The sequence below is a fragment of the Petaurus breviceps genome, unplaced genomic scaffold (assembly GCF_028583685.1).
Source record: "Petaurus breviceps papuanus isolate PSGF00001 unplaced genomic scaffold, PetGlider_PUasm1.0 138, whole genome shotgun sequence".
Lineage (NCBI taxonomy): Eukaryota > Metazoa > Chordata > Mammalia > Diprotodontia > Petauridae > Petaurus > Petaurus breviceps.
Window position 1 is genome coordinate 10,534,429 of NW_027185694.1, and position 22,368 is coordinate 10,556,796.

Consider the following 22,368-nt stretch of genomic DNA (forward strand, 5'->3'; position numbering starts at 1 on the left):
CTGTGATTCTGCAATATGTTTTATCCAAAGAGTATTCTTTAAAAGAGCTTTGTAAACCTAAATCATACAATGGATACATTCCTTTCTCATCTCCTATTGGAATCTCTAGCTTCATTTAAAATATAGCTCAAAGACCACCACCTATCTAAGGCCTTTTCTGATTCACCAGATGCTAGAACCTCCCCTAAAAATTACTTTGCATTTGTTTTGCATATATTTTGTATGTAATTATTTATATGTATATGTGTTGCCTTCTTTTTTTTTTTTTTGCTTTTTGGAGAGAGGAAGGCAGGGCAATTGGGGTTAAGTGACTTGCCCAGGTCACATAGCTAGTTTTTTTGTGTGTGTGTTAAGTGTCTGCGGTCAGATTTGAACTCAGGTCCCCCTGACTCCAGGGCTGGTGCTCTATTCACTGCCACCTAGCTGCCCCTATGTGTTGCCTTCTTCAATGCAATGTTTAAGATAAGGGGTGATTTCATTTCTATCTTTGTACTTTCAGCACTAAGCAGAGTGCCTAGCTCACAGTCGGCGCTTAGTAAATGCTTGTTGATTACTTCATTTTATATGTCAGGCTACTACTAGCTCTCAGTATCAGACAATTGACATACTAAGCCTGTGTCAAAATTCTTGTCCTCAACCTTGTAGCTGGTTTATTTAATGACCCTCATTAGAGGCTATTAGCATATTAAGAGGAGACTGAAAAAAAGTTCAATTAACTATAGGGGTATAAGAGAAAACAGGCACTTTATTAGCTCACTAAGCACCATTTTGATGTGCTAACAGGCTGTAGTGAAGATAGCTGTTATAAATTAAATAAATTGCTTGACTGTCTATGGCAAATTTTGTTGATTATTGGTGAATATTAATGCTAGAGTAAATAAAATAAAAGTGAATTCAAGCAACTGATTTTTCATCAGCCAATTCTTTGCATGTTGTGTATGAAAACACAAATGGCCCAATTCATTGTTGAAAAGTGCCCACATTTAAGGTAAAAATTTGCAACTCGATAGACATGTAAGTCAAACAGCATCATATAGTGAAAAAAGAACTAGACTTGGAGCCAGAGGACATGAGTTCAAAATTTGACCTATGTCACCTTGGATAAGTCACTTAACATTTCATCATCTATACAATGAGATCAGACTAGAATAGCTTCTAAGATCCCTTCCAACTCTAAATCTATCATGCACTAAGAAATTTTAGAGTAGTGAAGAATATCATCTAATTGAGGCAGCAAGGTGTTGCAGGGGATAGAGTGTAGGAGTAGACATTAGGATGATTTGTATTCAAATCCTGCCTCAGATACTTCCTATATGTGTGACCTTGGTCAAGTCACTAAGTTCTCTTGGCCTCAGTTTCCTTATCTGTAAAGTTGGGATAATAATAGTACCTCCCTCGTAAGATTGTTGCACATGAAGTGCTTTGTGAACTTTCAAGTCCTTTATACATGCCAGCTATCATTATTATTACTAATTAAATTTGAAATAGAGAGGTTTTAGGAGAACACCATCTTTCAGTGTACTTGTGATCTTATGTAAAATACAGTGAGATTTTACCCAGATTCTCTGATAGCATATTTTCTGGACCAAAAAATATCCTCTAAAATCATAGATATTATTGAACTGGAAGGGATATAGTGGCAGAACCAGGATGCAGATCTCATTATTCCTAGTCTAGAACCCTTGCCTACAGCAGAAAAAAAGCAAACTATCAAACCCCAAACCACTGTATTCATTAGTTGAAGCCACTTGTTTAAATTTGGGTGGGTTTTTTTTTGAGAGAAATTCTGTGTCAAATTGTGTATCTTCACACAAAAGCTTTTTGAAAAACACTTTAAAAACCAGGCTGTCAGTAATTGGTTGTTAGAATCAGTCAGCAGGCATTTATTGAGCACCTACTATGTGCTAGGCACTATGCCCTTCCCCAATGCAAAGGCAAGTCTGCCCTCTAGGAACAAGCACCTACTATGTGTTAAGCACTACACCCCCCCCCCCCCAAAGCAAAAGCAATGTCTGCCCTCTAGGAACTCTACCTTGTTGTTAGTATTAACTGCTTGTCTGAATCGAAGTAATTCTTCTTCATCTAAGAAATAAAATAAACAAGTTCTGTAACACAAAAATCAATTAAAATCTTGGACATCACATTTTAATTAAGGGTATATTGAGAATTTTGCCAACCTCTGTGACCTTGGGCAAGTCATATACTTTTTCTTAGTGTCAGCTTCTTCTTCTGTAAAATGAGTGGATTATATCAGCTGACCTGTGAAGTCCCTTCCAGCTCTATGATTCTATGACCTTATATTTGTATGTGATTATAAGATATGACTATTTAAATGCCATTTAAAGGCATTAACATAAAAGGCAAATTCCTTAACTTCTTTCATGGTCACTATTATAAGCCTTTAGGGGTTGTGATAATTCTCTATTCCTTAAAAAAAAATCTTTTAAAAAAGGCTTCTTGGGGCGGCTAGGTGGCACAGTGAATACAGCTGGCCCTGGAGTCAGGAGGACTTGAGTTCAAATTTGGCCTCAGACACTTAACACTAGCTGTGTGACCTTGGGCAAGTCACTTAACCCCAATTGCCCTGCCTTCCCCCTCCAAAAAGTGAAAAAAAAAGAAGAAAGATCTCTTTTCCTTGAGCCTACTCAAACTCAGTAATAAAGAACAATGGGGAAAGCAAACAAATTCTGTGTTTTTTTTTTCTAATTCCACTTCTGTTAAATATTTTGATGACAACAAATTGGACAAGCCAGGGAATTTTTTATCTATGAGTCAGTGACTTACAGAAAACGATCTCATAGTGAGACAACTCAAAGGTGACCACTTACACAGTTGATCATTTTGCAATTTAGAGGTCAGATCGCTAACATGAACGTCCTCCATAAACTTGAGGCAGATTTTTAAGTTTTCACGAAACAGAGATGCGAGTGAAATGTAGTCTCCTTCTTTATGGTGTCAGTAAGTAAATATTTTGCTCTGAATAATGATAGAAAATGATTTGTAGGTGACTGCTTGTACATGATAAAGATACATTAAGTGTAAAAAAAGAAAAGCAAATATCTGTATTCATCTCTCCTTTTCTTCTTTTTTTTTTTTTTCATTTGCGTTGCAGTGAGGATAAAGCTCTAGAATCTGCTGTTGTCAAAGTCATTAATCCAGCTGAACGATGTGATACCGGCTTTGAGTTCCAGGAATCTTCTTCCTCGCTTGTGGCAAAAGAGATTCTTCGGGAGGCCCCTGAGTTAGTCACTGAACAATTGGCTCATCTTCTCAGAGGTGAGAGATTACACTTTCTATTAAATACTGAAAGGCTTAATGGAGTGTTTCTCAATCTGCTCATGCAGAAAGAGTGTGATCCATTCTTTGGTTAACAATCCCTTTAAAGACCACGGGAAGCTTCATAAAAGAAGCAGGGAGTAAAGAGTTTGTTAAAGAGTAACATTATATTGAATATTAAAAATGTGCATTTAAAAATAGGCATGAGGGATCTTTGCTGTTTTGCTAGACAAGAATATTAAATGAAACTAGTGCACAACAGTCGGGGAGCTGGAGTAACTCTTCTGGTTGCTTTCATTCCATCCAGGACATTTTTAATGCTGGTATGAGGGGACACATGCTTTGCAGTGGAAAAACAGTAGTGGGTGTCCATGTTCATATGTTTGAATAGTTTTTGACTGAATATATGCTTCCATGATGCTGCTCAGATAATTAAATGTGTGATATTTCTTGTCTTTTTGTTGTGAAATAATGAATGAAAAATCATTTATTAAGCATGGATTATGTGCCAGGCACTGTGCTAAGAGCTAAGGACAGGAATACAAGCAAATAAGACAGCCCTTGCCCTCAAGGAGCTTATATTCTATTAAATAAAATCAATGCAGCTATTTTGTATCATCAACCCTTTTGGCAATCTGGTGAAGTCTATAGGTCTCTTCTCAGAATGAGGATTTTAAATGAATAAAATAAAATGTGCAGGAGTACAGAGGAAACCAATTATATTAAATATAGGTAACAAATTTATTTATTTGCTTTTAGTTTACAGCATTCAGTTCCACAAGTTTTTGAGTTCCAAATTTTCTCCCACCCCCTCCCCCACCCCATGGCAGCATGCAATCCAATATAGGTTGTACATAATGTATCAAATTAAAAAGGAAAATTGCAGAGCCTAGTCAGACTCCCTGACGTATAGGATGCTGTTTTGTTAAGTTGTTTTCAGTTGTGTTCAACTCTTTGCTAACCCTATTTGGGGTTTTCTTGGCAAAGATAGTGGAGTGGTTTGCCATTTCCTTCTCTAGCTCATTTTTCAGATGAGGAACTAAGGCAGAGTTAAATGACTTGTCCAGGGTCACACAACTGATAAGTTGTCTGAGGTCAGATTTGAACTCACAGAGTCAGACGTGACTGAAAAACAACTGAACAACAAAACAGTTGGTGTCAAGAATGTGATTTTTAAAATTACTGAAATTTAAATACATGATAAGAAAATAAAAAGAAAAATTATAAACTTAAATATTGAAATTTGAGGGGTGGCTAGATGGTATAGTGAATAGAGCACTGGCCCTGGAGTCAGGAGTACCTGAGTTCAAATCTGGCCTTAGACATTTAACACTTACTAGCCATGTAACCTTGGGCAAGTCACTTAATCCCAATTGTCCTGCCTTCCCCCCTCCAAAAACAAAGCAAAAAAAAATGTTGAAATTTAAATACATAATAAGAAAACAAAAAAAAAAAACATGTCATGCACAGCACAATGTAAGAGAGGATGCAAAATATATAGCAATAAATTTCCATTTCAAGAAAGCCTATATAATAAGTACTACGAGTTATGTTGACAGCTGTCCATCTTTTCTTTGTTTCCTTGTTAGTTTTCTTTTGCTCTCTGCTGTGAACTTTTTACTTTGTTCTTTTCCCCCTTTCTCCACCCCTTCCCCCGAAGGCTGCAATTAAGCCCAGATATATTTAGCTATAGATATAGATGGATAGATACATATATACTTATACACACACACATATATATTTTCCCTAAAGGAATATGCTTTTTGTAGGCTGTAAAGTGCCATATAAACAAGAGGCACTAACTTCAAGGCTACCATCTACCTATGATGCCTTCAAGCAGCAGGGACATCAACCTAGTACCATAAACATTCTACTTTCCAGCACTTTCCACATAGCTTGCTACTTCATCACAAGGATGCACAAATTGTAATCAAAATCGCCAGTTCCCCTTTGACTTTCTTGCAGGATATAAAAAGAAGACATTTCTGCTTAGCTTCTTTCTCACCTTGTAATGCGTCTTGAAAATTATACAGCTTGAAATTGTATGTGTTGAATTTTTTTTAAAAGTAATTAATAGAGGCAAATGAAATTGCCACATATTAACATTAGGGAAGACATAAAAAAGGATGGAATTTTACATTTACATTTAGTAAACTGCTGTATAAATTTCCTCCTGTTCCCTCTCCCACCTCTTCTGCTATTCTCGTAGCAGGAAAAGGTAGCTAACAGTGTAGTTCCCCTTTAAATGTTTTAGAACTAATGGCCCCAGTAAACCTACTATTAAATACTTTGCTGGTTGCTGATCTCTGTAGAAGTACTGGATGGGAAGACTGTGGCCTTAACTAAGCCAAGGAGGGATAATCATTAATCTTTGTGACAGAACTAGGGAAGAAAGCATTTCAGGGTTTCAGGCAAAGGGGTAATAGTTTGATGAAATAAAAAACCTGGTGCGAGGAAAATGCTGTAAATAATTTTATATAATAAGAGCTACCACTTATATGTCTCTTTAAGGTTTGCAAACTGCTTAACATCTCATTTTGTCCTAACAACAACCCTGGGAGATAGGTACTGTTATTGTTCTTGTTTTAGAGATGGGGAAACTGAGGCAGGAAGAGGACAAGGCACTTGCCAGGGTCACTCAGCTAGTCTGTTTCTGAGGCTGGATTCTTAAAATTCATGTCTTCCTGACTCCAGGCCTGGTGCTCTATCCATGTTACCGCCTAGCTACTCCATGTCAAAACTTTGATTTGTTTTGTAAAAAACACACAAGCTATTTAGTGGAAGGGAAATGCTATCTCATTTGAGTCTGATTTCTTATCATTAAGTTGTAGAAAATAGTTGATCATTTATCAGTAGTATTTTAGGGGGGATTTCTACTTGGGAATGAACTAGACAGCCTCTGAAATTCTAACTCTAGAATGCTTCCAGGGATGTCTAAATGGTACTAGATGACCCACAATAAAGGGTTTTTGTTATTGTTGCTGTTGTTCTGTATGTGAGAGCAATATGTTTTCTAACTGAAATACATTGTTTCTAGATAAGCCAAGAGAAAGCAGAACTTTCTCTTCATTTTCAGGGATACCAAGAGTGCCATGGGTTGCCATGCTTAGCTAGGCAGGTCCTTGGACAGCAACCTGTCACTGTGCCTATAATCACAGTCTTTCCAAATTGGTATCACCTGCCAGAAATTGTGTTCTCCTGGTGAAGCCTTTGTGAACCCAGGGTCACTCAAAGTCATGCAATGATTAGGACAAGAGTTACAATTCTGAAATTGGACTCTGTTTACTACAAGGCTATGTAGCCTAGAGGTTAGCTAGCTAGAGAAACATCCAACACCTCTCTGCTATATGCTAGGTGACCTTGAACCTGTTCACTTAACGGTGCTCAAGGCAACTTTAAACCAGAAGGTGAAGATCTGAATTGGTAATGGAAGTAACTCCTTGATATCTTTCCCATGCCTAACATCTATTCCAATTCCCAGTAAATCCCAGGTCTAGCATCTGTTATAATCCCCTTCACAAGGTAGATGCTTGGAAACTCTGACTTTCCATAACTCTGCAGGGAGAATGAATGACCAACAACATAAAATGCAAGAAATAGTCATGAATGGCTCACATTTATGGGGTGCTTTAAGGTCGGCAAAATGCTTTTCTCATTGTAGTTCTAGTAGGTAGGAAGTACAAATGTTATTACTCACATGTCAGACATGAAGGATCTGAGAAGTCAGGGTCAGGAGATTTGCTTAGAGTCACACAATGACTAATTGTCAGATCCTGGATTCAAACCCTAGTGTTCTGACTCTAAGCCATTGCTTTTTTGACTCCACCAAAAATGTGAATGGTTTGGTTTTGGGTTTGTTTTGTTTTGTTTTGTTTTGTTTTGTTTTTTTCAGAGATACAGATGTGTTATTTGCCAACAAAAGGTTTCAGCCCTAAATTACTTCCTTAATACTTTTCACAGAAATAATGATAATTATTGCAGCTAACATTTACATAGTGCTTACTATGTGCTAGGTTTATGCTAAGGGCTTTACAAATATTATCTCATTTGACCCTCACAACAACAGTGAGAAGTAGGTACTCTTATGATCCCCTTTTTTCAGATGAGGAAACTCAGGCAAACCAGGGCTAAGTGACTTGCCCAAGGTCACACAACTAGCAAAAATCTGTGGCTACATTTGCTCTTAGGTCTTACTAACTCCAGGTCTGGCACTCTATCCACTGTGTCATGTAGAAATCAATGAATGGCTTCTATGTCTGTATTGAGCTATTTCATAAAAAACAAATGACTGTTCAAATTGCTATGCATCTGTCATCATAATCTGTTTGTATGAATTAAGCTAAATTGAATTTTTTCCTATATGTAAAATTCTCATTGATTTAAAAAAAAATTGCTCTGTGTTAAATAATAACTGGCAGTTGCATAGCATTTTGTAGTTTTAAAAATAACTTAATATGTATTATCTCATTTCATCACAACCCTGCAGGTAGGCAGAATAGAGATTATTTTTTCCATTTTACCAGAGTATAAATTGAGGCTTAGACAGATTATTTGACTATGGCTTCAGGTAAGTTGAAAAGGCACTTAAGTGTTGATTATGTGCTGGTCTTTGTATTATATAATACAAAGATAAAACTTTCTCTGACCTCAAAAAACTTATATTCTACTGGGGGCTCAGGGATAGGGGGAGTGCAGATGGGTGGGTGGGAGGATGCAGCAGGAAAACAGAAATTTCTAGAAAGAAAGATCATTAACAGCTTGAGGGAATCAAGAAAGGCTCCAGAGAGGAAGCTGAGGATTCTAGGAGATTGATGTAAGAAGGAAAAGCATTCCAAGGACCATAGAGGCTGGAGAGAGAATCTTGTGTACATGAACAGATAGCAAGCCGGTCTGCCTTGGATGGAGAATGCCTGAAGAGCAATAACATGGAATGTCTTGACTTATACGGTGTTTAACACATGCTTACTGAATTTATCCTCTTGCACAAAATCACACTGGTCATCTGTGGTCTGGCCAGTACTAGAACAAGGTGGTCAACCTCCCCCCCAATGCACTTTACTACTCTTTCCATTATAGTAGGCTTCCTGGTTAATTTCTTTCAACTATAGGTATTTTTGTGGCAGGGCTAGATGTAGATATGATTGTGCTGTGACTTAAAAAAAAGCAAGCACATAACTTTGGTTGTTCACCACTGTTTTGGAAGGAAGACGGAAACAAACATTTATTAAGCGCCTACTGTATGTTACAAATAGTATTACAAACATTATTGATTCTTACAATAACCCTAGGAGGTAGATGCTATTATTATCCCCATTTTATAGTTGAAGAAACTGAGGCAGAGAGCAGTGAAGTTTCTTGCCCAGATCACATACCTAGTAAGGGTCTGGGGTAGGATTTGAATCCTGACCGCCAGGCTCAGCACTCTATCCATTGCATTGCATAACGGACATACTCATCTAAAAATTTTTATGTTGGCAGAGATCAGCATTGTGACTTGCATATAGAAGGTACTTTACAAATGTTTGTGAGCTTGAATTGAATCCACTTTGGCTAAACCAATAGATGTTTGCCTCAACTCTCAGTAGTTTTGTGGTCTTGGATTCATTGTTTAACCTCTCTCAGACTCAGGTTCCCCATCTGTAAAGTGTGGATCATAATTTTACCTACCTAATAGAACTGTGAGGATGAAAGGAAATCATTTTAACAGCTTGAAAAACTTATAAGTCTATATAAACATTCGTTATTATTGTTAACTATTACCATAGCATGTAGGCTAAAAGTACAGATTAATTTAGTCCAGGCATTAATTTAATGGCCTTTTATGTCAGTTATTTTTTATTAATTTTTTTCTTTCAAAACATTTTCTTTATTACACTTTTATCCCCTTCAAACAAGAGGCAACATAAACCTACACGATGGTCTTTCTGTACAATGTGCTCTGAAAAACTGCACTGTTATTAGAAGAGGAAAAAGGGGGAGGAGGAAGAGACAAGAAAGAAAGAAAAAAAGAAAGACAGAAAGGAAGAAAGAAAGAAAGAAAGAAAGAAAGAAAGAAAGAAAGAAAGAAAGAAAGAAAGAAAGGAGGAAAGAAAGAAAATAGAAAGAGGAGTGAAGGGGAGGAGAGAGAGAAAGAAAGAAAGAGAGAGAGAAAGAAAAAAGGGAAGGAAGGAAAGAAGAAAGGAAGGAAGGAAGGAAGGAAGGAAGGAAGGAAGGAAGGAAGACATAACAGTTTCATTGACCTAAAGCTGATGCCTGGTTTTGTCCTGGGTTTGTGCCAAAAGCAAACAATTAGAAAACCTGCCAGAGTCCTGGGCCTGTATTATTTAATTTCCCATAAGACATTCATGGAAGGGTTGTTGCCAAATGCTCAATCTATTAAATTGCTGAATCATTCCAAGTGTCTTTTCAAATTTATCTTTTTGGTAGGAACCAATTGGCAATGCTATGGTTCAGGCCACTGATTGTGAAGTACCTTGGGTCAAGACATTCCCATAAACTGCCCCTCACATAGATTTGTGTAAAGCCTGAGGATGCCAAAAGGGAAGACAGTATATGACAGTACTCTGTAGAGAAGGCTAGGACAGTGACAGTATCTGACATTTACATTATTGTTATTAAAAAAACCAAAAACTTAGACCTTCTGGTGTAAGTCTAGTTCCTTCTTCTGTTAATGTGATGACGTATTTAATAAGAAGTGATTTTATTGTTTTGGTAGCTTGAAGTAGCAACATCAAAAACATCCTTTTAAGGAGGTCAGCTCAGCCAGGAGCAGTGCCAGCTTTTTTTATCTCTCTCTTGCCAGAAGAGTGAATCACTCCTTTTCCAAAATGGTCACAAAGTCCAAATGAACTGTGTTTTCAGTTGTCGGTTTTCTGTGTGGAGTTTTAGGTGTGAGGGGTAGGGATCATTTTCTGCGCTCATAAAACTAAACAGGTTTGTCAGCTTTAGAGGAATTAGATTTGTTTGCTTGTTTGTTTTTCTAAATTAGAGTCAAAACTTTCCTAAAAGTTGTGTTATTCTAGCTTTTTGTGAATATTAAGTCTTTGAGTAAGGGGCTCTTTTTGTTGTTGTTTTGTTCTGGAAACCTGAAGTGACCTAGATTTTCATTCTCTTTCTGTCTTCCCTTTTTTCTATCCCACTTTCTCCTTTTCTTTCTCTCTCCCTTCTTCTCCTTCCCTATTCTTTTCCCATTACCTCCCTTATTTTCCGTAAAGTTAAATCTTTTCTAAGAGTTAGGTATTTTAGTTTTTCAAGCTTATTAAGGCTTTGGAAGACTGGACTCTCTCTCTCTCTCTCTCTCTCTCTCTCTCTCTCTCTCTCTCTCTCTCTCTGTCTCTCTGTCTCTCTGTCTCTCTCTCTCTGTGTCTCTGTCTCTCTCTGTCTCTGTCTCTCTCTGTCTCTCTCTCTCTCTCTCTGTCTCTCTCTCTCTCTCTCTCTCTCTCTCTCTCTGTCTCTCTCTCTCTCTCTATCCCCCTATCCTCTTTGAATAAAATTAGATATTTTAGCTTTTCAAGATTGTTAAGGCTTTGAATAAGGGGAGGATCTCCTTTTATGTCCTGAAAGAATGAACTGAGTTAAATTTGTATTCTTTCTCCCTATGCCCTCTTTTCAAAAAGTTAGATATTTTATCTTTCTATGATTAAGGACTTGGGGGAAGGGAGAATGCCTCTTTTTGTTTCCTAGAAGCCTGAATTGAGCTAAATTTTTCTTTCTTGGGATCTCTCTTTCCCCGTTCTTCCTTCCCCCTTTCTCTTTTTTCATTCTTTCCTCTCCACCTCTCTTTTCCATATTTACCCCCTACTACACTCAAGCATGAAAGCCCAGTCCCAGGTGAACTAGGGAGAGGTGTCTGAATAGCTCTCTCATCGCCCCCTCCCCCCACCAGTTTTTAATCATGCAGAAGATGCCTTTGCTGTGCTTGATATTTTCCCCAAACAATTTCTGCTTTCATTAGATCATGTTTAATATTAATGTGCTGCTTTTGCTTTTGGCAAAAGTGGCATTTCACTTCTCCATTCTTTTAAAGAAGAAATGGAAGGGTCAATTTGGGAAACACGGTATGATGGGTGTTACTTATGCTACTAAAATATCTATTATTAGCATTAGTATCCACAACCTGCAAATGACAAATGGAAGGTGAACACAGTTACGGTACATTTTGAGGGTACATCTGTGTAGACATAAGCATCTTCAGATCGCCTGGGAGTGAAGCCTGTTTGCTGTCCAAAACCAGATTGTTGATGCTAAGAGGTATCTTTGACTGATAGATGTCCTAATTTTGTGGCTTAACTAAGTCTATTGCTAAGTGGGCTCTTGGCAAACATTGAAGAAAGTGATATGGGAAGAAAACTAGATAAAATATAACTTGGGATATAGTTTTGTTTTTCCCTTCAGAAAAAAAGCTTGGAAGTATTCCATTTACTTGGGCAATAGATGCTTAAAATCCTCCATCATTAAACAAAACCAGCACATGACTTAGCATACTATTATATGTATTAAAAAAATAATTTCAGAAAATCGTTTCCTTTCTCAGAAGTAATATGATGTAGAAGACAGAAAGCAGCCTCAGAATCAAGAAGTAGCACATATAGACTGTGTGACCCTGGGCAATGGGTCCTGGGCATCTCAAGGAGGCTCTAAATTATGGAATAGCTGCTAATCTGCATTGGTAGAGGGATTTTCCTTACTGGGAGTACCTTATGCAAATGAAACCTTAGGGGGAAATATTTTCATCTTATCTTCAATTCAGTCAACTTTTAGCCCAAGAGCCTAGGGCCCAAATGCCTGTGCTATCAATCTTATTGAAACCCATTGTGGAATACCAGTGTCAAATATATAACTCCTGGAGTCATTGCTGGATATCGATTTAGAACAGGATCCCAAACCAAGGAAACTATTTGAGTTTTATATCTGATATAAATTTAAGGGGTCAGAAACTTATTTCATAAAGTAAAATATTTGTTATTGGCCCCCACCCACCCACCCAAAAAAGAAATAAGACTGAATTTGGAGTCAGAAAACTAGGTTTCTAGCATTTACTACCATGGTAGTGTTTAACCTTCCTAGATCTTGGTTTTCTCATCTGTAATATGGTAGGATAGGACTCAATGACCTCTGTTTTTTCTTTTATATCTAAGTCTTTGATGCTATGACCCAAATTTTAAATGAACCTGATTTCTTGTTTGGACTGGTGTAAGACAGATAACACCAGCACACAGGAGGGTTCTAGAACAGGTTCACTCTTGGTCTGGTCAGACAGGAAGACAGCTTCAAAGGGACTAATGATCTTGCTTTAGTCTTCTCAAAAGGGCTGCTGATAATGAGAACACCAACTCCTACAACATTCCCTAATTACCCTTCTCACTGAGATTGGCGAGAAACGGGGGCAGCTACCTCTACATCTCAATGGGGTCAATCGAAACAGGCAGAGCTTGTGCACTCCCCTAAATCCCCTCAAGCCCAAACACATATTCCTCCCAAGCCATGATGGAGATTGAACAATGCACACATAGCATTCCAGCTTGGACATTCAACCCTAGGGGTTCCCCACTCCTTGACCAGTGCCCATCTGCTTTATAGGGCAAGGCATATTGCCAACAATAGCCTCCAATTTTACATTACCTCATCCCTGTATCTCACTGTGCAGGCACAGTGAATATTTACAATTTAAGCACAAATATTTATATTATTTATCATTATATAATGCTGCACAAGTCTGGTAGAGATATTTTGAACCATAATCATGAGAACTCATATCTAATACCTGAAAACAAGAGATTGTTATGGCTATGGATCCTGGGACACTGAACTCTAAGAAATAATAACAAAAATCCACTTCACACACACTAAAATTCACCTTACAGCCTGGAAACATATATTAAATATAATATGTAAAGAACTTTTGCTTGGTGTTGTTGAGTTTTTTTCATTGTGTCCAACTCTTCATGATCCCATTTCTGGGTTTTCTTGGCAAAAATACTGTCATGGTTTGCCATTTTCTTCACCAGCTCATTTTACACACGAAGAAACTGAGGCAAACAATTTATTGACTTGACCAGTATTACACAGCTGGTGTCTGACACCAGATTTGAACTCAGGAAGATCAGCTCTATCCATTGTGCCACGTAGCTGTCCACTCTTCTTGGTGCTGAGGGAGAGACTAAGAAAAAAAAATAAGGCAATATCTCTGCTCACAAGGAGCTTAAAATATATGTCTTTGGCTTTAGGTTCATTGCACCACGAGGTTTTAAATATGTGACTGTTTTTATAAATGACAAAGATGAAGTTGTTTTCTTAATTTTGCTATTAGTGAAAAGGTAAAATGTATATAATTTTTCCAAGGTCTTAGGAAGCTTCTTTATTATAATAATCAACAATATACAAATGAAGCACACAACCTCTGTGGATTGTAGATTTTTTCTTTCAGCCATTGACAGCTGGTAACAACAACCAACATCTGGTAACATTGTCAGCCGTCTGTGTCACTCACTGAGAAGATTCTGGCAATGAATGTAGGCAATTCTCAATTTAACAGGTTCTTGGCTGTGTTACCCTGGGCAATTCACACAACTCCTCAGTGCTCTGGGCAACTCTCTTAGACTGTAAGTTGCAGAGAACTCAACCATCTGCACTGATACAGAGAATTTCCTCACCTGGGAGTTCCTTTTATCTGTGAAATCACAGATCCCATCCTTATCCTTTTCCCTTGTGTTAGTAAAATCATAGAAATCCAGATTTGTAATGAACCTTGTAGGTCAACTAGTCTAAATATAAAATGATAGCTTCCCTTCAAACAGTGCTGTTCAGGTCCAAATAGGTTGTCACTTGCCCAAGGTCACATAGTATAAGCACAGAGCTGGATTCAAACTAAGATCCTTTAATTCCCACCACCCTATTATACCATGGTCTCTCAGTTCAAAAGGATGGTAATAAAAATCTCTATTAGGGTGCTAGCAGTGGGATTAGGCAGGAAAAGGTAGAGATGAGACATGCTGAAGATGTAGAATGAATAGACCTGTTGACTGACTGGATATTAGTGGTGAGAATTTTATGTTTGAGAGAGAGACAAGTCAAAACAACATCAAGGCTTTGACCATGGGAGAAGTGATGAATGTCAATGCCACTGACAGAATTGGGGAAGTCCAAATGAGGAACATGTTTTGAACATTTGAGTTTGTGGTAGTGAGGGAACATACAAGTTGAGTAGTCTGATAGACAATTGGAGATCTGTTTGGAGCCCAGAGGATAGGTCAGAGCTGGAGATGATTTGAGAGTCCTGTAGAGGAGATAGTTAAAGTTATGGGAATGATTTATTACATAGAGAAATGATAGAGATAAAAAGGAGAATAAGGCTCCAGAGGAATATTTTATGGATGGATTAGTGTCTATATCACTCTGTCACCCAATTAGGGTCATTTCTCATTCCAGATGAGGGCCTTCTCCTTTTTCCTTTTTAATTTTTTTAAATGTTATTATTTATTTTTATTTAATATTTTATTTTTCCCAATTACATGGAAAAACAATTTTAACATTCTTTCCCCTACCAAATTTTGAGTTCCAAAGTTTCTCCCTCATACCCCCCCCATTGAGAAGGCAAGCAATGTGACATAGGTTACACATGTGTAGTCATGCAAAACACAATATCCATGTATGTAATTCTGTGAAAAAATATAGGCAAAAAACCCACAAGAAAAATAAAGAAAGTAAAGAAAAAGTGTCTTTGATCTGCATTCAGATTCTACCAGTTCTTTCTCTGGAGATGGACTGCAGCTTTCACTATAAGTCCAACAGAATCTTCTTGGATGATTCTATTGCTGAGAATAGCTAAGTAATTCATAGTAGATCATCATAGAATATTGCTGGTACTGTGTACAATTTTCTACTGGTTCTGCTCATTTCACTTTGCATCAGTTCACTTAAATCTTTCCATGTTTTGCTGAGAGCATCTTGCTCATCATTTCTTTTTTTAAAAAATTAGTTAATTTATTTTTAGTTTGCAACATTCAGTTACACAAGCTTTTGAGTTTTCAATTTTCTCCCCCTCATTCCTCTCCCTCCTCCCCATGATGGCATGCAATCTGATAGAGGCTCTACATATATATTCATATTAAATATATTTTCACATTAGTCATGTTATAAAGAAGATTTATAACCAATAGGATGAACCATGAGAAAAGAAACAAAATAAAACAAAACAAAAAAGAGAGCAAATAGTATGCTTTGATCTGCATTCAGACTGTAATTCTTTCTCTGGATGTGGATAGCATTTTCCTTCATGGCTACTCATCACTTCTTAAAGCACAGTAGTCTTCCATCACAATCATATACAACAACTTGTTCAGCCCATCTCCAATTGATGGCATTTCCTCAATTTCTAATTCTTTGTCACCAGTAAGAGAGCTGTTATAAATATTTTTGTACACATAGGTCATTTTCCTTTTTGTTTATTATCTCTTTAGGATTCAGTCCCAGTAGTGGTATTGCTTAGTCAAAGGGTATGCATGGTTTTATAGCCCTTTGGGCATAGTTCCAAATTGCTCTATGGAATGGTTGAATCAGTATGTAACTTCATCAGCAGTACATTAGTGTTTTAATTTTCCCACATCCCCTTCAATATTTGTCATTTTCCTTTTCTGTTATAGAAGCCAATCTGATAGGTGTGAGGTAGTAGTTTAAAGTTGTTTTAATTTGCATTTCTCTAATTGATACCAATTTAGAGCATTTTTATATGACTATAAATAGCTTTGATTATTTCCTCTGAAAACTGCCTGTTCATATCTTTTGATCATTTATTAATTGAGGAATGGCTCTTATTTCTATAAACTTGACTCAGCTTCCTGTATATGTTTGAGAAATGAAGTCTTTATCAGAAAAACTCACTGTAAACTTTTTTTCACAGTAATGATTACCAACTATGTATTTCTCTCCAACCTGTTTTCCCTGTTCATCCTATTTTCTCTTTTCTTTACTCTGTCAATTCTCAAGTGTTTCTTCTGACTTTTACCTCTCCCCAACTGCCCTCCTATCAGCTCCCTCCCCCCTTCTTTTATCTCCTTACCTTCCTACTTTCCTGTATGGTGAGATGGGTTTCTACATCCAACTGAGTGTGCACATTATTCCCTCTTTGAGTCAATTCTGATGAAAGTAAAATTCATGTGCTCCCCTCCTTGCTTCCCCAATTTACCTCCACTGTAAAATCTCTTTCAGGCCTCTTTTATGTCAGATAATTTATCCCATTCTACCTCTTTCTTTCCCCTTCTCCCAGTGCATTCTTCTTTCTCAGACCTTAATTTTATTATTTTAGATAATCATACCATCACATTCAACTCACATTTCTGCTTTCTTTCTGTGTATACTCCTTCTAACTGCCCTAATAATGAGAAAGCTTTAGAAGGTATAACTATCATTTTTCCATGTAGGAGTATAGACAGTTTAACCTTATTGAATCCCTTTTGATTTCTCTTTTCTCTCCCTATGATCCCAAGTGCTTTTGGGCTAAAGGAAATGAAAGCAATTAAAATTACTTAGGTATACAGGATAATAGCAGCAAATATGGACATCAATTATACTGGGAGTATTGCCTCTTACATTGTTTGGCCAGTGCCAGGAAAATGGCCTTGAATAGGTTGGTCTCTAAGAGTGAGGATCAAAGGCCTTGAAAGCACTTTATTCCTCCACTTATGAGTTTGGTTTATTTCAGGACTGGAAATATTAGCCTAGTGAAGGTTATGTATATGGCCTATACTTCCTTTTTTAAGGGGAAGGGAAAGATCTCTTCTTCCCCAAATGACAAGAATACCATGACATTTAATTGGTGCTGCCTAAAGTTCCTTAATAAATTTGTCATCCAAATAATGCTTGTAAAGCACATTGCAGACTTGGAAGTCCTGGTTACTTGTCAGGCCATGTAGGTGTTGCACCAGGAAAGTCGTGAATTCTCCTAATTTATTTATTTAACAATAAATTCCTAAGAGCTCAAGGTGGAAGAAAACTCAGACATCTAGTTCAACCTCTCTTTCTTCAAATGAGGACATTGAGTCCTAGACAAGGGAAATGCCCTTGTTTAAGATCATAAAGGTAGCAAACTCGACAATCTAAATTAGAATTGAGGTCCATTACACCAGGCCACTAAGCATTTCCTCAGGCCATTTCCTTTAAGGCAACATGATATAGTGCATAGAGCTCTCCACCTGGAATCTGGGAATCTTGGAACCTGACCCAAGCACTCATTAATTATATAGGTAAATCACTTAACATCTCTGTGCCTCAGTTTCCTCATCTGTAAAATGTGGAACTGGATTCAAAGGCCTCCAAGATCTCTTTCAGAAATAATCTACAATCCACAATCCTATTGTTTTCTGACTACGATTACCAAAAATATTAATCTGCACCCGCCATCCAAGATTCTAAATGTGTAATATTGTTACACATGCACAAATACCCTTCAACTGGGTAAGTAGCCTTTCACAAACAGAGCAGTTTGCAGAAAACAAACAGCACAGCAAGCTGAGAGGCAGAGGGTTGGGGGTATGTTTGAATCCTGGCTCCACCATTTACTAGTTACTGGAATGACCGGAGGCAAATCACTTACTTACCCTGAGGCTCAAACCTAGGCTTGGGCCAGAGGGCCTCTAAGATCCCTTTTGGCTCAGAACCTACTGTCTATTAATTAGCAGATAGGATCAAAACTCACCTTTTGAAATTTTAATTTTTTGTAAACTAACATTTTGAAATTTTAATTTTTTTGTTGCTAGTTGTCAAGCCCCAGGGTAGGAAGAATTTATGGAGTAAAGCAGGAAGCAGACAGGATCAGGTGTTCCCCTAGTGGAGGAAAAGATGGGACCCAAGAAGCTTATAAGGTGATGAAGGCCATAAACCAGAGAGAAGCAAACAATTATCTTTGTCAAAGTTGGGAAACATTAATTAGTCTTCATCTTATGGCTGCCTCTTTCTTTTCTTCTGTTTGCCATGCACTCAGCACTTTTCAAGATACTTTTCATACACATAATCTTATTTGAGTCTCACCTCAGTCTTGCTGATTGATCAACCAATGAGCATTTATTAAACCTACTTGGTCTCAGGCCCTGGGGAAACAAAGACATAAGTGAAAGTCCTTGTCCTCAAGGAGTTTACATTCTAATGGAGGAGATATGATGTACACATAGAAGTATATACAGAAAATATATGTAATAAACACAGGCTAATTTTTGGTTGAGGGGGTAGTGGTAGCGGAAGGCACTGGAAATTAAAGAAATCATAAAAGTCTTTGTGTACATAGTGCCAAGGCCTGAGAACTAGGGAATCCAAGAGGTGGGGGTGAAGAGGAAGTGTATTTTGGGCATAGGGGACAGTTATTGCAAAGGTTTTTAAGAAATTGATGGAATATCACTTATAAGGATTAGTAAGAAGGCCATTTTGACTATTCAATAGAGGTTGGTGGCACAGTAGATAGACTGGAGTCAGGAAGACCCAACCTCCCCGAGTTCAAATCCAACCTCAGACACTTCCTAGCTATGTGATCCTGGTCAAGTCACTTAACCCTGTCTGCCTCAGTTGGTTACCTGTAAAATGAGCTGGAGAAGTAAATGGAAGATGGCTCCAGTGTCTCTGCCAAGAAAACCCCAAATGAGGGGTCATGAGGAGTCAGGCACAACTGAAATGACTCAACAGTAAGAGGTTGGGAAGGGGGATAATGTGTAACAAAGTTGGGAAGATGGCTTGGAGCCAGATTGTGAAGGGCTTTAGATGACAGAAGATTTCATATTTGATTCTAGAGGTGATGGGGAAGCACTGAAGTTTTTTGAGTAGAGAGTGGGGTATATGTGTGACATATTAGACTGGCACTTTAGGAAAATCACTTTGGCAGCAGTGCATGCAGCATGGAGTGGAATGGGGAGGGACTGGAGTCAGGGAGGACAAATTGGAGCCGTATAAAAGAGCAGGGGAGTGACAATGAAGGACTAAATTGGGGTGGGGTCTGTGAGTGGAGAGAAGGGGCATGATTGGAGGTAGATGCAACAACATTTACAAAGTAGGTAAGTTAGGTATGATTCCCATGATCGGGGAGAATAGGCACAAGGAGGTCAGAAGAATCTTGTACCTCCTGGTTAGGGGGTTTTTCTGTTTCATCACAATTCATCTTCCTTCTCCCCACCCTTCTATTCTTTCCCTTATTCCTTCTTGTCCTCTACTTTCTCTGCATCTTTCCCAGCAGGTGTGGTCTTTTCCCTTTTTTTCTTTAATCTTTGCAGCACCTATCAGATACACCCTCTTTTCTCCTCTGACACTGCCACCCCTCTGGTTCAGGGGTCTTATCACCTCATTCCTGGATTATTGCAATAACCTGATGGTGGGGGTGCCTGACACAATTCTCTCCCCACTCTAGCCCTTCATTCAGCCACCAAAGTAATTATGGCACAAGCCTGTTCGTGTTAAACTCCAGTGACTCCTTATCACCTCAAGGATCAAACAGAAAATCCTGCTTGGCATTCAAAGTTCTTTATAAGTTACTCCCCTTTCTCCTCACCCCCTGTCCTGCCTGCCCCTACCTTTCAAATGTTCTTACACCCTACTCCTTGCCATGTATCCCTTGATCCAATGACACTGGTCTCCTTGCTGATCCAAAGCAAGACACTCCATCTCTTGACTCCAGACATTTTCTTTGACTGTCTCCCATGTCTGGAATGTTCTCTCTCTTCAGTTCTTCCTACTAGCTTTCCTGGCTTCTATCAAGTCCCAATTCAAATCTCAGGAAGCCTTTCCCAAGCCCTCTTAATAATGCTAGTGCCTTTCCTCTTTTAATTATTTCCTATTTATTCTGTATATAGCTTTTTTTTTTTAAACACAGTTGTTTGCTTGTTGTTTTCCCCATTAGATTGTGAGCTCCTGGGGCAGCTAGGTGGCACAGTGAGTAGAGCGCTGGCCCTGGAGTCAGGAGGACCTGAGTTCAGATCCAGTCTCAGACACTTAACACACACACACACACACACACACACACACACACACAAACCTTGCTGTGTGACCTTGGGCAAGTTACTTAACCGCAATTACCCTCCAAAAAGCAAAAAAAAAAAAGATTGTGAGCTCCTTGAGGGTAGGGACTGCTTTTAGCCTTTTTTTTTTGTATCCCCCCTCCTTAGCATGTAGTAGAAACTTAATAAATGTTTATTGATTGACTTAGATGTGGTCATGGAACTCATCCTTAGCAATGGCCTGACACCTGGATTAAATGATGGATTTATGATTTGTACATCAAGAATTCACATTCTGGATCTGTTTTGCCCTCTGCAGAAATAAATAAATAGGAATTCACTCCAGCTCTGCTAGCCTGGCTCTTGTTGCCAGAGGAGAGCCTGTATGGAGGTTAGAAAGTGATTTAACAGCTCCCTTTCCCATTGGGGATTGCGTTTGGTTAAATTCAGAAAGTGATTTGAGGGGGCATTTCCTCTGAGCAAATCACCTTGTGATACAGGACTCTAAGAAATTATAAAACAAAGGGTAAACTGCTGTCTTAGCCAGTCTCTAGAACGAGGCAAAGAGCTCTGGAATGGGCACTATGCTAAGAAATTAATTTTAAAATTTTGCAATCTAGTGGTATTATGCTTTTTTGTGTCCTTTCAAAGAAATACCTTTGAATAGTTCATTTGTATTGTGATTAATTTAGTGAAATCTTATTTTTATTATTTTGGACCAGACTTGGGATTTCATTTCACTTCTTATGAGGAAACTTCGCTGACCAATGCAGATGAGCACCTGGTTCTGTAATTTATCATCTTAGGAAATTGTATAGAGCATTGATAGGCTCAGAGACTTGTCTAGGGTCACCAGTGTGTGTCAGTCAGGACTCAACCCAGTTCTTCCTGACTCTCTATAGCCTGTGCTCTATGCACTCTACCCGCTTGCCCTTAGACCCTAATGGAGGCAGCCTATGACCGTAAACCCAAGACATTCAGAATAGGAATGCTTGAAGCCCAGCACCTATAATTATTATCCTCAGAAGCAACCCCTATGGGAAAACATTCTTGCAGTGACTCTTACAGGTGTTACAGCTGTATCTATTGAAGACCCTCAAATGAAGGTTCTTGATGTCAGAGTCTTTGGAGCTATCAAATGGTTCAACATCAGAAACTGATAGGAATTTATTGGTAGAAATGATATTAAAGGACAGGCATTAACCTTCTGCTTTGCTGGTGCCCTAAGGACCATGGGACCTTTCTATCTAACTGGGAGCTGAAACTTCCTACACATATTGTCTCTTCCATTACATTGTGAGCTCCTCAAGAGCAGCGATTGTCTTCTCTTTCTCTTTAAATCTTTAGTCTTTAGCAAGTGCTTCATTCATTCATTCAAACATGTATTCATTCATAGAGCTAGAAATGGCTTTGGAGGTTATCTAGTTTAATCTCCCATTTTACAGATGAGGAAACTGAGGTTAGGAGAGATTAGTTGGCTTGCTGTAGATCAAACAGGTAGTAAGTGGCAAAGCTGACTCCATATTTAGCACTCTTTCTGCTGGATATCTGTCTCTTCTTATTTTTAAAGGGTTTTAAATTAACGCATGTTATTTAGCTGTGTCTATTGTGGCTGAGTTCATAACTTCTTGATTGTAAGCCTTAGTTTTAAGTTATAGTGATACTTACTAGTGTGAAATGAACTTTGGCGGATTGTTCTTAAAGAATTCGCTCAGGAGATGGGCCTTCGATGCTACCTTGAAAAGGACCTTTTAAATTATTTAAACCTGTATTTAAAGGGGGAGGGGATGGAGAAAAGATGGGTAGGTCCACTGGCTGGTGTGCCTCAAAAGGATGTAAGCTCTCCAATCATACATCAGTATTTAAAATCTGATGTCTCTTTCATGCCAGGGAGTATTCTTTTCAACTGGATGTCCATGGAATCTGAGAAGATGTCAGAGAAACAGGAAGAAATTCTTTCCATTCTAGAAGAGAAATTTCCTGATTTGCCTCCAAGAGAAGACATTATCAGTGTTCTGCAAGAGACCCAATGCAATGCTCAGAGTAAGTGTTAATTAACGTCATTGAGGTACATCACAAATCCTGTGTAGGTATGGTGGATAATGTATTGCATTACTTTAGA

General features: G+C 38.2%; 1 protein-coding gene across 1 annotated transcript in view; it reads left to right on the forward strand.

The window, feature by feature from the left end:
* The window catches only part of PRUNE2 (prune homolog 2 with BCH domain), a 320,598-nt gene that overhangs the window by 74,499 nt on the left and 223,731 nt on the right, over positions 1-22,368 (forward strand). The window contains exons 4-5 of the mRNA XM_069105659.1: positions 3,113-3,276; positions 22,137-22,289. Coding sequence (XP_068961760.1) covers positions 3,113-3,276; positions 22,137-22,289 — 317 coding nt within the window. The remainder of the gene's footprint in view (positions 1-3,112; positions 3,277-22,136; positions 22,290-22,368) is intronic.